Source organism: Mustela erminea, chromosome 20 (genome assembly GCF_009829155.1).
Source record: "Mustela erminea isolate mMusErm1 chromosome 20, mMusErm1.Pri, whole genome shotgun sequence".
Taxonomy (NCBI): Eukaryota; Metazoa; Chordata; class Mammalia; order Carnivora; family Mustelidae; genus Mustela; species Mustela erminea.
The window spans coordinates 29,864,125-29,880,266 of NC_045633.1; the positions used below are offsets into that span (position 1 = coordinate 29,864,125).

Sequence of the window (16,142 nt, forward strand, 5' to 3'; positions counted from 1 at the left end):
AGTCCAGCGGTCCTTCAGGGGCCGGGTTAACTCCAGCTCTGGCTGAGCCGAGAGAACACGTAGTGACGCTTCCTTGGGAGTCAGGATGGGGAGCTCTTTAGGTCTGCGGATCCGCACTTCCCGCAGGGCTCCGCACCACTCCCGCAGCCGAGGCCGTAGCTGACAGTGGAGGCCACGGCCTTGCTGCCGGCCGAGGGGACAGAGCCAGAGGCTGTCAGATCATGTGGCAGCCTCACCACTAGACCTGTTTTTCAACTTGAAGGAAGAATATACTGGGTATGTTTGTGTTTCCTGACCAAAAGCAGCCATTGACGTCAAGAATTACCTGTGTTATTAAGTTACACCTTTGTGCTTTTCTCTTCTCTAGCTTTGCAGGTTAGGCTTCAGAGAACGTTTGCTTTTTCCAGTTCCGAATTGAATTATATCATTATCTTAGAACTGGACAGCGCCTTAACATTTTGAGAACATTTCACATATCGCTTTATTTTATCCTCACGAAACCTTGTGAGTTAGCTTCTACAGCGCATCCCTGTTTGTGAGTAAACTGAGGCTCGGGTATGTTAAATGACTTGCCCCAAGTCACACTGCTCCTAAGTGCTCCTAAGGAGCTCCCAGATCGCCCTGGTGGCTCCCCCACTCCCTACCTCCTGTCCCGCTGTGCTGTGCTGCTCCCACGTTTGTGGGGGAGCAGGGGGCAGGTTTAGAGGAAGCTCCTCAGCCTCCCCCGGTTTGGGTCCTCAATACTTCGGATTTTAGGTGAGGAGAAGCCTTTCTCCTTCCCCTGAAAGCATCAGTTGGATTGTGTTAGAATTTTAGGGTGCCTTTTACACTCAAAGCCAATGGCCTTTTACTTAATGGGACTTCGGTGGCTTTTCATTTTTCTGTAACCTTCACATTTGCTCTGTCTAAAGACTTGCACTGAACATGTGGAAGGAGAGAGCAGAGGGGGAGGGAGCAGGGCGGCACAGTTGTTGCCCAGGGGTCAGGTGCTCCGATGGCCTGCGGGGAAGGAGCCAAGGGCTGAGGCCGCTGCCCGCCTCGCAGGGACACACACAGGGCCCCTTTGGAGTGCCGGGCCACCCAGCTTTTAATTCTGGCCTTAGGAGAGAGATGTGGGGAAGGCTGAGAAGGATCTGTTTCTAGAGACTCTGGAAATGCCCATCAGTGGTGCTGGGTGACAGAGCCTCTGTCGGCAGAACCTGTGGCACTGTCCTGTTGCCGCTGTCGGTCCAGTGGACAGTGCTGCCCGACGGAGGGCATTTCCATTTTTTGCCCTCCGTGGTTTTATTGCTTCTGCCTCGCTCCGGCCTCCCTTCATTCCAAAACAGAGAGACTGATTTCCTTGAGATTGGAAGTTTCTCTCTTGCTCCCAGACACCACAGGCCTGAATGAAGGCTTCTGAGGGGAACACCGTGAAAATTACTGCTAGTAAACCTGGCGTGGAGCTGCCTGACTAGCACCCGCTGGCCGTCTAGATGAGCACGTGTTCGCTGGGGACCGGGACAGCGCTCTGATTGCTGGTGCATTGTCACTGATGGTTCCTGAGGGGGGACGGCGTCTTGCTGGCTTTGCAGCTCTGGTGAAGTTACTATAAGAAATAGTAAGCTGAAGACAGCTCTGAATGGGGAAGATAAGAGCGTCCACTTACAAGGTTCCTTGTGAAGATTAAATGAGTTAGTACATGTATGGAGCTTAGAGCAATACCCAGTGTAGAGTAAGTGCTTTATAAATCTTAGCCATTAACGTATGATTGGCTCAGTGCCCTTACGTCCCAGGCAGGCTGTCCCGGAGTTACATCGGCCTCATCATGGTCCTGTGTCGGGCATGTAAACTTTGGAAATTAAGATCTTGGAAAATGAAGAATTTAATCATTAATATAAGCTTTTGTCTTCTAAAATCCTGTCTAAATATTTTGAGTTTTGTACTACAGAAAGGTTTTTTTTTTTTTAATTAATTAATTAATTTATTTTTTATAAACATATAATATATTTTTATCCCCGGGGTACTGGTCTGTGAATCGCCAGGTTTACACACTTCACAGCACTCACCATAGCACATACCCTCCCCAACGTCCATAATCCCACCCCCCTCTCCCTCGCCCCCTCCCCCCAGGAACCCTCAGTTTGTTTTGTGAGATTAAGAGTCACTTAAGGTTTGTCTCCCTTCCAAACCCATCTTGTTTCATTTATTCTTCTATGCCTTTATGATTTGAAACTATAAATGGGGTCTGCTTTTCTACGTTAGTTTAGTGGACTCTTGAATTTCTATGCCAGTAGATGATCAGAAAGATAAAAAGAGCAAAAGATAAAAAGTGGCTTATACCTAAATCCAAAGTGTTTTTACTCTGTTGTCTATATGGAAGTTTCCTTCAGAAAAAGTAGTTTTTACTTTTCAACATGTATGTTTTTGAGAATTAACCTGTTCTTAAATAACCTATGTAATTTTTTCCAGTAAGTCCTGAAAATGTGCTCTTCCCCTCCCTATGGAGAGGTGGGGTTTGCAAGAAAGCAAAGTAATTTGGAAAGGGCGCCTTGTAATGCTCACATGTCTTTGAAAAGGAAGCTAAAAAATTAGCATTTGTAATGGTGATTAGTTTTGGGTACTTGAAGCTGTCATTTTATTCATCTTATAATAAGTAGACTACCATTAGACTCAAGTAATACAAGTTACTGTAAAAAATTACTCAGACACTTTAGCTCATAGTATTTTAAAATTCTTGGTCATTCTTTTTTTTTTTTTTTTTTAAAGATTTTATTTATTTATTTGAAATAGAGTGAGAGAGAGAGCGAGCACAGGCAGGGTGGAGGGGCAGAGGGAGAGGGAGAAGTAGACTCTGCGCTGAGCAGGGAGCGCCATGCAGGGGTCGATCCCAGAACCCTGAGATGATGACCTGAGCCCAAAGCAAACACTTAACCAACTGCACCACCCAGGTGCCCCTCTTGGTCACTCTTAAGATACCAGGAAATATGGTACTGATGCAGCACAAAGTACAGATATGGTCGGTATTTAACCTCAGCAGTTACTTTTTTAAAAAAAAAGATTCATTTAATTATTAGTGTGAGTCAGCAAGGGGGAGGGGCAGAGGGAGAGACTCTCAAGCAGACTTCCCGCCGAGCGTGGAGCCCAGTGCTGGGCTCAGTCTCACAACCCATGAGCGGAAATCACAAGTCAGGCTTTAGCCAACTGAGCCACCCAGGTTCCCCGCCTTAACAGTTACTTGTAAGAAAAAGAAATCTGATCATCTCCGTGGATTTTAGTAGTGAAAAATGCGGTATATAATCCTTTTTCCATTTAAAAAATTTAAGGATGCCTGTGTGGCTCATTCGGTTAAGCAGGTGCCTTCTGCTCAGGTCATAATCCCAGGGTCCTGGGATCCACTCCCAGCTTGGCCAGGAGCCTGCTTCTTCCTCTCGTCCCCACCTGTGCTTTCTCTCGATATCCCTGTTTCTCTCTCAGATAAACAAATAAATAAGAATATTGTTTTTTTTTTTTAAGATTTTTATTTATTTATTTGAGAGAGGGACAGAGAGAGAGAAAGCATGAGAAGGGGGAGGTTCAGAGGGAGAAGCAGACTCCCCGCCGAGCAGGGAGCCTGATGCAGAGCACGATCCCAGGATCCTAAGATCATGACATGAGCCAAACGCAGAGGCTTACCTGACTGAGTCACCCAGGCGCCCCTAAAAAAGAATTTTGAAACATTACTGATCAGGAAGCTCAACATACCGCTCTGCTTCATAGAGAAGGCCTTGTTCATAGCAGTTTGGGGTGACATTGTCCTACTTACGGGTTCCCCTTGTCCTTGTGTTCACTTCACTCTTTATGCTTTCAGTGATTTAGCCTTGAGGAACTGTTTTCTTACCTCGGACCTGAATGTGAAAGTGGGAGATTACGGAATAGGATTCAGCAGGTACAAGGTAAGATTCTCTCCTGAAGCTGATTTAACTTCATAGACATGAGGTGGTCATATCACCAAAGGCCACCCCAGTTTTGGAAGAAGGGGGATTAAGAATCTTGGTTACAGTGCCTTTTTGGAGAGTGGTTTGTTCTAGTCATTTTAACAGCAGAGTTGGCTTCTGACTTGTGGTTTGTCTACATCGGTGGCTCTCTGCTGAGGTTTTGTGACAGCTTTCCAAAGGTTTTGGTTAAAAATAAGACTTTTACACAATGTAATTGATATAGCTTGATGGTGCCTCATATATTTTAGTATGAACACATGGGTAATAATCATGGTAATGATCATTATGACACTGTACATGACATATCAATATTTCTCCAATAAAATTCTGGCTCAAATTATAATAAGCTTGGAATTAAGATTTTTTTTGAACTCTGCCATAAATATATCCCCAAACAAAATAAGAAGTAGGTGAGGTTTTCATGTATTTTTTTGTAGCCCAGCTGAATGAGGTAGCATGATACGGGGCACAGAATGTGACTGTCCCGGCTTCATGCCAGCCGCAGAGCACATGAAGATCATGTCTGTCTGTTGGGGTGCGCGTGAGGACCACAGGGGTCATGTTTTCTTAGTATTCTGTAACTAACATATATTACGCTAATGTGAGTGGGTAATTTGATTACATAGTTGCTCTAGCATCTTGAGCCCTTGCTGTGTACCTTGCCCACAGTATCAATTTTAATCCTTACCGTGAAGGGAGGTGGGTTTGTATCATCCTCATTTTATAGATCAAGGAAAAGGCTTGTTTAGCATGGACTTAGAACCCAGTCTTACTCTTTAACCTTGGGCACTGCTGCCCTACTCAGGGCATAAGGCCCAGCATGTTTTAAAAGATGTTTTGCTCAGAGTCCGTGTTCTATGTGTCAAACGCGGCGTACCTTCCTTTTCCAGGAAGGCTGACTGAGCAAGCATTCGTGGCTCAGAGAGCAGCTCACGAAGCCCAGGAGGCTTCAGAGAAAAACCTCACCTACCTTCTGCCCAGAAAATCTCTCTCCAGGCCCACTTATTTTTCTGATATGTCTTTTGGGTTCAGTATGAGTTTTCTGAGAATGACCTGGTGTTAAATCATTGAGTTCACTAAAAGATGTAATAGAATGTAAAATTCTGTATGCTTTCTGAAAAAACAGGAGGATTATATTGAAACGGATGATAAAAAAATTTTCCCTCTGCGATGGACTGCTCCAGAATTGGTAACCAGCTTTCAAGACAGACTACTAACTGCAGATCAAACTAAGTATAGTAATATCTGGTATGTATTGATTTACCGTTCTGTTAGACTTTTGAGTAGCAGAATCCTAACTTCTTTCCCCTTGAGTACTTAAAGAAAAATAATTGAACAAGATTTAGGAACACAGCCAAGGCTGATGGTGAGGTAAAGACAGCTTATTGACATGATAGTAATTATCACAATTGTGATGATATAATTAACTTTTCTCTTATCCATTCAACAGTAATAAGGGCCATAAAAGCAGGAACCCAGTCTATTTTCTTGCCTACTGTAGGATCTACAGTATAATAGACATTTTAAGTATTTATTAAAATGACTGAAAAAAAGAGAAAGAGGTTTGGACCAATATGTAATACTGTGATTTATAGGACATCAGTTTAATGAAAGTTGAAAAAAATGTGTTTATGTCTTGGACTAACAATTTTTGTTACAGCTTTCTTATTTTATATATACATTTTTTCGTGCTATTATCCTGCTTTTTCTATTTTCTTTTTCTCTTGCCTTCTTTTGGATTGATTTTTTTAACTGCTTTTTCCTGTTAGTTTGGGAGGAGTATGTGCTAGCCCTATACTTTTATTAAAGGTTACCCTAGAAGTTATGACATGTATATTCCACTTATTTTAGTGTACTGTTCATATTTTGACCCTCCCTCTGAACAATGCAAGGACCTCAGGATACTTTAACATACTTTAACTTGGTTTAACTGTACACCACACACCTGCATAGACACGCACACGCAACTGTGTACACGCATACACGCACGCAAACTATTATCTTATTGTTGGGTATTTTTTTTTTCTTTTATCCTCACAAGATATTATGATTGGTTTTTTAGCACTTTTTTATTTAGGTTTATCCACATAATTAAATCACTTTCCTCTTCATTCTTTTTTTTTTTTTCTTTCTTTCTTTCTTTCTTTTTTTTTAAATCTCAGACATTCCATCTGGGATCATTCTCCCTTTGTCTGAAGTATGTCCTTCAGAATTTCCTATAGCGAGGGCCTGCTGGTAACAGACTCTCAGTTTTTTGTAGGTCTGAACATACCTTTATTTTGTCCTCATTTTTGAAATATATTTTTACTTGGTGACAGTTACTTTCTCTCAGCATATTGAAGAGATCATTCTACTGTCTTCTGGCTTCCATTGTTGCTATTGAGAAGTCAGCCGTAAGTCTACCTAAGCTCTTTGAAGGTAATGTGACCTTTTCTCTCTGGCTGCTTTTAAACTCTTCTCTTTGTCTTTTGTTTTTTTGTAGTTTCACTATGATGTGTGTGGGTGTGGATTTCTTATGTTTTTCTGCTTGGGATTTATTTGGCTTTTCAGACCTATAGGTTGGCGTTGTTCTCAGCCCTACCCTTCAAATACTGCCTCTGCTCCATTTCTCTCTTTGGGAAGTCCGTTTAGATGTGTGATGCCTTCCTGCTCTGCCTTCTGTCTCATCTCTCCTTTCATTCTATCTCTTTGACTCTCTGGGCCCCACTCTAGATAATTTTGAGACCTGTGCTCCAGCCACTAATTCTTCCTCTTTTTAAAAATTCTCTCTTCAGCTGTGTCTGTTCTTCTGTTAAATCTCTCTGTTAAGTTTTCTATAGTTGAGCTGTTGACTTTTCAGTTTTAGGAACTCTATTTTTTTTAAAAAACATGTCCCGCATTTTTAAAACAATTGGATTAGGATCTGCATCAGATAATTCCAGTCGCTGAAGTCTTGGTGGATTTGATCTTGCTGGTTCTCCATGGTGCCTTGTTTCCTTGGGGTGGGGAGCTGGGAAACCTAGAACTGGAAGCATTCCTCCAGACAGGACCCACACTTCCTTGCTTGTGTTGGGTCCCAGGAGCCCTGCCACGTGAGGGAGCCTCACATATTCAGCCTTAGGGTTTTTTTTTTTAAACACTCAGGTGATGTGAATTTTGGCTGCATATCCAGTCACGGGCCGGTGCTGAGGTTACAGCTTATTAGGGACCACACCTCACACACACACACACTCTCACACACTCACACTCATACACATGTACACTCACAGCACCTCAGTGCTGAGTCAGCTTGCCTTTCAGGCTCCTGTGAGGAGGCAGGGGGCAGGTATATCTCACTGTGAGGAGGTCTGTGATTCCCCTGAGCTTGGGCAGGCCCAGGGCTTTGGCCTCTTTACCCCCACCTGCACTGCTTTATAAACCAAGACCCCAAAAGCCCGAGTTCTGTGCTTCAGCAAAGGCACCGGCTCAAAGGTGGTTTTGGTGTTCTCCTTAGTTCTTTAAGTTCTAGAATTTTTCCTGGCAGTTCCCTGGTAGCCTGACTTTGGGGCCTTTAAAAAGCTGCTTTGTATGCTTCGTCCATATTTTTACTCCTCCTAGCAGGGTGTTGAACCTGCAGACTTGGCCTGTGTTCCCAGAGACAGAGCCCACCCCCTGTTGCTGACACTTTGAGAACCAGTCTCTGGTGGTAGGGCCGACAGTAGTGCGAGCTGCAGCCCAAGGCAGGGCCCGTGCTGCCCTGTACTGGGGGGAACAAGAGGGGCCTCTCAGAGAGTTTGTGGAAGAGAGGGTAAGAACTACAGGACGCTTTTCTTCCCAGAGGGGTGAGACCAGTGGTCCTCAAGGGCCCAGGAGCCAGGGCAAAGTGAAGAATCGAATAGCTGGGGATCGGCAGCAGTGATCGGTGGCAGTTATCCTGAAGGACACTGCACAGGGTAGAGGGCTCCGGGGCAGAGGCATGTCTCATCTTTCTCCGTGGCCTGAGGAAATGAGTAGGGGGTGCTCAGAAATGCTGGAATTGGTGGAGTGGGGAGTTGAGAAAGCCCATGCTTCGTGTTTTCTGAAGAACAGGGTGGGCTGGGGGCTGGAGAGGGCTTTGGTTTGGGAATGGGCCCTGTTGGGAGAGGGAAAGTGAGTTAAATCAGAGGTTTGGAGAAATGGACGCAAGTAGTTAAATGCCCAAGATCACACCAAACATGGTAGCCATAACACTCATTTTGCCATTAATTATATACTATCTCTGTGGTCTTTAGTGTTTCATTTGAACATTTGAATTTCTTATTTCCCTCAGTTAAATTGTAAACTCCCTGAAGTCATCAATAGTGTCTTAAACTTCTTTTGTATCGAGAACGGCCCTCTGCCTCTGGCAAGTCTGTGCCAGGGAAAAGAATTTGAATTTCTTGAATTTCTTGAATTTAGTTGTGAAATTTGGGTCCATTTATTTCCTCCGGTAGAAGTGATTTCTCCGTTTAGATACTGAATGTGCTGATTTTTTTCACTGACTTGTGAAGCTGGCGTGGAGAAATTAACTCATAAGGTATATGTTACTGCACAGAGTCACATAATAGACATTCGTTCAGTGCAGTTTATTATTCAGACAAGCATCTGGAGGTGTCAATCCAAGTCATGTAAACCATCAATAACCCAAACCTGGCAGGATGTCAGAACCACTAGGGAACTTTTTATTTTATTTTATATTATTTTTTATATTTTAAAGATTTTATTTATTTATTTGACAGACAGAGATCACAGGTAGGCAGAGAGGCAGGCAGAGGGAGGGGGGAAGCAGGCTCCCTGCTGAGCAGAGAGCCCATCGCAGGGCTCCATCTTAGGACCCCGATATTGTGACCAGAGCCAAAGGCAGAGGCTTTAACCCACTGAGCCACCCAGGTGCCCCTAGAGAACTTCTAAAATAAACTTTCCTAGGCCACACCTGCATCTACCCGCTGAGAGTCCTTGGGGGTAGGGCCTAAATACCTCTGTATCCCCAGAGGACACAGATGGTCCAGCCAGGGTTAGGGGCCACTGCAGTGACTAGGAGATGCTATTACACGACCAAAGGCTCGTGCTGGGATAGAAACCCAGAGACTGCATAGAGGCGGTGGAGAGTAAGTGTACATCGGACTGAGCTGCAGAGGCCGTTTCCATGGTGACAGAGCATTTGGCCAGAGAGAATGGATTGAGTACCATGGCGCGTTCCCTCCTTCCTGCGGTAGCAGCCGTGAACCTGGAGGCATCAAGAGGCTCAGGCAGGTGGCAGACACACAAATAGGGGGCAGAATGACAGCAAGAAGTCCCTTCATAATAGCAGCCAAACTCGCACCATTAGGAAATGTGTGGGTCCATCAAAGAAGAGATGATCTGTTAATATAAAGGTTTCTCTATTTTCTGGTGTTTACTGCGGTTGTGAATGGGAGTTTTGGGGTTTTGGGGGGGTCCACTTCGGGATATATATTTTGTATCTCACTGTTTCGCTGATCTCTGAAATAATCCTAACGATCTTTCAAATAATTTCTTGAATTTTAAACTTGACAGTCACGTTAGCTCTTCCCTATAACTGTGCCTGTTACCTGTTTAATTTGTGGGGTTTTTTTGCATTGGCCAAAACTTCTAGAGTACTCAGTAGTAAATATGTAAATATGAGGAGTTGTACTTGTCCTCATTTTATTGAAAATGCCTCTTTTTGAAGAATCACGTTAAGGAGCTATCGTTAATAACCTTTTCAGTACACACTTTGTCCGTAAAGTCACTAATGAGCGTACAAATGAAAATGTTGTGGAAAGACCTTTTCTGAAGGGAAGAAATAACTGTTTTCTTTTTCCACAGGTCCCTAGGGGTGACACTTTGGGAGCTTTTTGATAATGCTGCTCAGCCTTATTCCAACCTTTCCAACTTAGATGTTCTCAATCAAGTGATTCGAGAGAGAGAGACAAAGCTCCCTAAACCCCAGCTGGAGCAGCCTTACTCTGATAGATGGTGGGTGACTCCATTTTACGTTTTTTTGTCTCTTTCTTGGGGTGTTAGTTGCATATTCCCTATTTTTAAACAATAAATGTTATGAAAAGCAGATATTAGTATATTATTCACAACTGACTATAAATTTAACATCTCTTTCTAAAATTTAAAGTTGTTTTTTTTTTTAAATGTGTAGAACAAGTAGGGGTTTATGAATTACATGCAATGAAGTCTGAACTAATTTAGAAAAGTCAATATTAAGGGAAGTTTCCTCTTGTGGAATTGCTTTCAAATGAGACTCTTTTTGTAAGTAATACCTAATAACGGGAGAGAAGAGCATAGAAAGGATAATATAGATAATAGAAAGAAGCTAATTTGCATAATGTATGTTGACATTTGCAAAACAGATTTACTTCTTAGGAGTCTTCAGACCAGTTCTTACTGCACGGACAGTTCAGATCAGGTTTACCTCTTCCTAAGCCTCTGCACCAGCACGTGCCCCGTGCACACGGCCTCTGAAGCGAGGCCACCCCCTGCGTTTAGGCATTGCTCAGCTCCCCGCGCTGCTGGAACCCATTTCACCCAGGATAGCTGGACCCAGACTCTAGACATTTAAGACTTCGATGTCATCTTTGTCTTCCCTTCTGTTCATTTCACCGGCTTGAGATGACAGCTGTATTCAGTCAACCCTTCGAAGACCCAGCTCCTGGTCGCTGGCTTCTCTGGACTTCATATTCTCCCCTGTCCCTCCACTTCCAGCTACTTTTCTGATCTAAGGAAACCATGTGCTACATAATATTGTGTTACTTTTTACTGGGTGGAATAGTTACAGATGAGTTAGGACAGAATTTATCTCCGAGAATGCTTGCAACATAAAGTGAGTAAATCTAAAAATGTGAGACAAGCCCATTCTTGACCACACAGGATACCTGTGATAATTTCTGAAAGAAGAGATCATGTTAAAACTTTCTAGGGCGCCTAGGTAGCGCAGTTAGTAAAGCGACTGCCTTTGGCTCAGGTCATGATCCCGGAGTTCCGGGATCGAGTTCCGCATCGGGCTCCCAAGGAGAGTCTGCTTCTACCTTGATCTTCTTTCCTCTCAAGCTCTCTCTCACTGTCTCTCAAATAAATAAAATCTTTTTTTGTTGTTGTTTTAAGATTTTATTTACTTATTTGACACACAGAGAGAGATCCCAAGTAGGCAGAAAGGCAGGCAGAGGGAGAGGGGGAAGTGGGCTCCCCGCTGATCAGAGAGCCCGATGTGGGGCTCAATCCCAGGACCCTGAGATCATGACCCGAGCCGAAGGCGAAGGCTTATTTAACCCACTGAGCCACCCAGGTACCCCAATAAATTAAATCTTAAAAAACAACTGTTTCTAAATTCTGGGGCTAAGTCACTGGATACACACCAGAAAAACAAATGACAGTCACGGATACTGTGAAGTGTTCTGGGAACACAAAAAACTAGGTGGCATGATTTTTATATTTCTTTATTTCCTCTTTCCCCGTGAACTGATGTGGTCAACAGTGATCATAGCATAGAAGCTTCTCAGGTGTTGAGTTGGCTTAGGAATCCTTGTGAAGTCCTTTCTTATTTTAAAGCAATCTATTGTCCATCCATTAATTACTTCTCAATTATCGTGCAGGTATGAAGTTTTACAGTTTTGTTGGCTGTCGCCAGACAAGAGACCGGCGGCTGAGGACGTGCATAGATTGCTCACGTACCTGCGGATGCAGAGCCAAAGGGACTCCGAAGTCGACTTCGAACAGCAGTGGAATGCTCTTAAACCAAATACAAATAGCAGAGACACTTCAAGTAATGCCGCGTTCCCAATTCTTGACCATTTCGCCCGGGATCGGCTAGGCCGAGAGATGGAGGAGGTCCTCACCGTGACTGAGACCAGCCAGGGCCTGAGCTTCGAGTATGTCTGGGAGGCGGCTAAGCATGACCACTTTGATGAACACGGTCGGGGCGCCCCAGACGAAGCCTTGTCCTACACAAGCATCTTCTTCCCAGTTGAAGTGTTTGAGAGTTCACTTTCAGATCCCGGGCCAGGGAAACAGGACGACAGTGGCCAGGATGTCCCCCGTGGGGCCCCCGGAGTGGTTCCTGTGTTTGATGCCCACAACCTTTCTGTTGGAAGTGACTATTACATCCAGCTGGAAGAAAAAAGTGGGAGCAACTTGGAGCTCGATTACCCACCCGCACTGCTCACCACGGAGATGGATAACCCAGAGAAGACCAGTGATGAGACGTCCCAGTTTCTGACACTCAAGAATCTTGAATTCGAGGAGTCCAGTACAGATGAGGATTTCTTCCAAAGCAGTGCAGAGCCCAAAGATTCCAGCATCCCTGAGGACGTACATGTTCCCAGGGGCCCCGAGAGCCCATTCAACAGTATATTTAATGATCTGGACAAATCAGAGGATCTGCCCAGTCACCAAAAAATATTTGACTTAATGGAATTAAACGGAGTTCAAACGGACTTGAAGCCGACCGCTTTAAGTTCAAGTCTGGATCCCTCTAGAGAGTCAGTAACAGCGTGCCACTTGGAGAAAGAAAAGCCCCGTAAGCTTTTTGACTGCGAGCCTCTTTGCTTATCAGAAAACCTTTTGCACCAGGATAATTTTGATCCACTGACTGTTCAAGAATTGTCGGAAAACTTTTTATTTCTTCAAGAGAAAAACTTACTAAAAGACTCATTGTCTAGCAAAGAACATGTAAACGATCTTCAAACAGAACTTAAAAATGCTGGTTTCGCTGAAACAATATTAGAAACTCCACATAGAAATTCGTCAGATCCTGAAGTTAAGCTTGCTGAAAATAAACCAGACTTTTCTTTGTTGCAGGAAAACCTAAGCGCAAAGGGTAAAGATACAGGTGTCGTGTTGAAGGACAACACGTTGAACACCTCATCGCCGTCGTCCCCAGAAGTGCAGGTACCTCCTACCTCTCTCGAAACAGAAGGAACGCCTCACCATGTACCTCCAGATACGTTCCTAAAGCAGGGAGAACCCACATGTTCTGACGTCAGTGTCCACGAAGACTGTCTCTGCCAAGAAATCAGTCCAGACTCTGTGGCCATCACAGTTGTAGTTCCCTCAGCTGATGCCAAAGCACACGGCACTGGCGACAGGTCCCATGACTTGACCCATCTAGGTCAAGAGGCCTTGAGACTGACCAAAAGTGACTCGGTTCTCGTTGATGACGTTTTGGCCAATAAGGTGAGTATAGGAAGTAGTCTTCCAGAATTGAGACAGAACTTACAAAACCAGGCCCTTTCAGAAGACCATCACAGCAATAGTCTGCTGGAGAAAAACTCGGAAGCTGTGGAGACTTTGAGTCAGCTGCATTGTAAAGATGCTACAAAAGAGGGGGGCTTGGTATCCGCCTTCTCCTCAGACTCAACCAGTCAAGACAGCCTTCTAGAAGACAGCTTGTCAACACCCATTCCGACTTCAGAGCAGTCTGTGGAGACCCCAGATTCTCTAGATTCTGTGGATGTCCATGAAGTTTTATTGGGTTCTTTAGGCTCTCACACGCCTCAGAAACTCTTGCCCCCCGATAAGCCTGCAGACAGTGGCTACGAGACAGAGAACTTGGAGTCCCCTGAATGGACTCTGCACCCTGCTGCTGACAGTGCCTCAGCCTCAGAGGCGGCCACAGCGGGTGACGACAGTCATGGCAGTTTGCCTCCCAACCCGGTCATTGTCATCTCAGACACAGCCGATGGCCACAGAGGTACAGAAGTGACCTCGCAGACTTTCGCAGCTGGCTCTCAGAGCTCATACCGAGACTCTGCTTACTTCTCAGATAACGACTCTGAGCCAGATAAGAAGTCGGAGGGGGTCCCGGGACCCTCAGCCTCAGCCTTGGAATTGGTAACAGATCAGCCCCTGCCTGAGCCAGTCATCCCAGAGCAGAGTCCTGGCGCCAAGGACGGTTGCCTGGAAACCGGACAGTGCCAGCCAGAACAAAGCTGTCTACCTGCCTTGCAGGATTCCAGTCACCTGGAATCGAGAGAAACGTCGGAACCGGCACCAACTGATGTTTCCAAGCAGACGCCTCCTCCTGAAGACGAGGCTGGCAGTCCCTTGAGTTTGTTGAACTCCGAGCTGAGCAGCGGTGAGGACTTTGAGGCACAAGAGGAGCGCTCCTGCACGCTCGCCTCCACTGGAACCAACACCAACGAGCTCCTCGCCTTCGCAAACTCCGCCCTCTGCTCCAGCAGCGCGTCAGACCTGACGGTGGAGAAGTCCTTGTGCGGCCATGCCGAGGGCCCCAAGCTGAAGGAGCCAGATATCGAAGGGAAATACCTGGGGAAACTCGGTGTGTCGGGCATGCTCGACCTCTCCGAGGACGGCATTGACGCAGACGAGGAAGATGAAAACAGTGACGACTCCGACGAGGACCTGCGGGCCTTTAACCTGCACAGCCTCAGCTCCGAGTCGGAGGACGAGACCGAGCACCCCGTGCCCGTGATCCTCAGCAACGAAGATGGGAAGCACTTAAGGAGCCTGTTGAAACCCTCGGCCACTGGTGCGGTTGATCAGCTCCCAGATGACTGGAAAAAAGAAAAGAAGGCGGTGACATTTTTCGATGATGTCACAGTCTATCTGTTTGACCAGGTACCTGTTAATCTCCAAACTATTATATTAGAAAAATTCCAAGGTGTGTTAGGAAATCGATTGTGCTTTGTTTTCCTGATTGCTGTTTTGAGGCCACCAACTGTTTTATGATTCCTCAAAAATAGGAATTGGGGGAGCCTGGGTTAAGCTTCTGCCCTCGGCTCAGGTCGTGATTTCAGGGTTCTGAGATCAAGCCCCACATTGAGCTCCCTGCTTATAGGGAACTGTTTCTCCCTCCCTCCCCACCGGTGCCCCGCTCGTGTGCATGCACACGCGTACGCTCTCTCCCTTGCTCTCAAATAAATAAAATAGGAAATTGGGGTTGGTCACAGTTCTGAGAATACGCAGAAATGCAGTTTGGACAAGGAACTCCTATTAAGTGACGAGAAGGAGACCTGGATGCCCTTTCTGGGTTTGTTGGCAGAGTTCTACTGAAATTAGCTACTCTTTACAGACCAAGTTTGTATAACCCAGCAGTTGGCAGCAGTAGCCAGCACGCAGGTGCAAGCTGGAACAGTCCGTGGCTCACAGGTGGCTCCGGAGGTGCTGGCCAGCCACGGCCCCTATGGATCGGATCCAGGCAGTGGCAGAGTCTGAGGCCCTCACACCCTCCTGTGCCTGCTGAGCGCGGCTCTGTGAGCTCATGCTTCAGCCTCTCTGAAAATGAAGGGCTGAAGATGTTCTCGTATCCGTTCATTGATTTCTAGGCGAATTCGGTTACTTACAGTCAGAGAGCATGTTTGGTATGGCTTCGGTTCCTCTAAACTTACAGAGGTTTGTTTTAAGAGCCAGGCCACGGTCTGTCTTGGTTAATGTTCCCATGTGTACTTGAAAGAATGTGCCTAAGGGATGCCTGGGGCCTCAGTTGGTTAAGCATCTGTCTTCAGCTCAGGTCATGATCCTGGAGAGCCAGGATGGAGTCCGTCCGGCATCAGGCTTCCTGCTCAGTGGGGAGCCAGTTTCTCCCTCTGACCCTCCCCCTGCTTGCGTGGTTGCACATGCTCTTTCTTTCTCCTCTCTCTCTCAAATAAATAAAATAAAATAAATAAATACATCTTTAAAAAAGAAAAAAAATCTTAAAAAAAGAAAGAAAGAATGTGCCCATCAGGTGTAGATGGTTGGTAGTGTTTGCTGCTTCTACACTGCTGCTGATTTTCCTGTGTGCCCGGAGTTCCCTCTGTGGCCAGAGAGAGAGAGAGAGAGTTGTTGAAGTCGCCAGCTACAGTTGTGAATTTGACTCTCTTCTTCATTTCTGTTCATTTGTGCTTTCTCTGTTTTGTGGCTCTCTTGTTAGCTGCATGCACGTTTAAGATCACTAGATCTTGCAAAGGTCGAATTGACCTGTTTGCTCTTCTGTAATGTTCTTCTGTATTCCTTTGTTGATACTCAGGTAGCCTCTCCAGTTTTCCCTCCATTGGTATTTGCATGAGTATATTTCTTCGTCTTCATACTTTTAGTCTTACGTCATTATGTTTGACGTTAGTTTCTTGTGAATAGCAAAGAGATTCTTAAGTCTAAGTCTGAAAAACTTCTCTTAATTGATGGTTTAAGCCACTTTTAATAAAATTGGTCTTATTGAATTTTGGTGTAGCATTTTGTTCGCTGTTTCTCTTTGTTTCTCTGGTT

The 16,142-nt window shown here is 45.3% G+C and overlaps 1 protein-coding gene across 2 annotated transcripts in view; it reads left to right on the forward strand.

Annotated features, from left to right (window-relative positions):
- LMTK2 (lemur tyrosine kinase 2) overlaps positions 1-16,142 on the forward strand; it is an 82,476-nt gene that overhangs the window by 59,132 nt on the left and 7,202 nt on the right. For both annotated transcript variants that reach the window (XM_032328744.1, XM_032328745.1), the window contains exons 8-11: positions 3,830-3,914; positions 5,083-5,204; positions 9,759-9,908; positions 11,534-14,516. In XM_032328744.1, the coding sequence (XP_032184635.1) occupies positions 3,830-3,914; positions 5,083-5,204; positions 9,759-9,908; positions 11,534-14,516 (3,340 nt within the window). The remainder of the gene's footprint in view (positions 1-3,829; positions 3,915-5,082; positions 5,205-9,758; positions 9,909-11,533; positions 14,517-16,142) is intronic.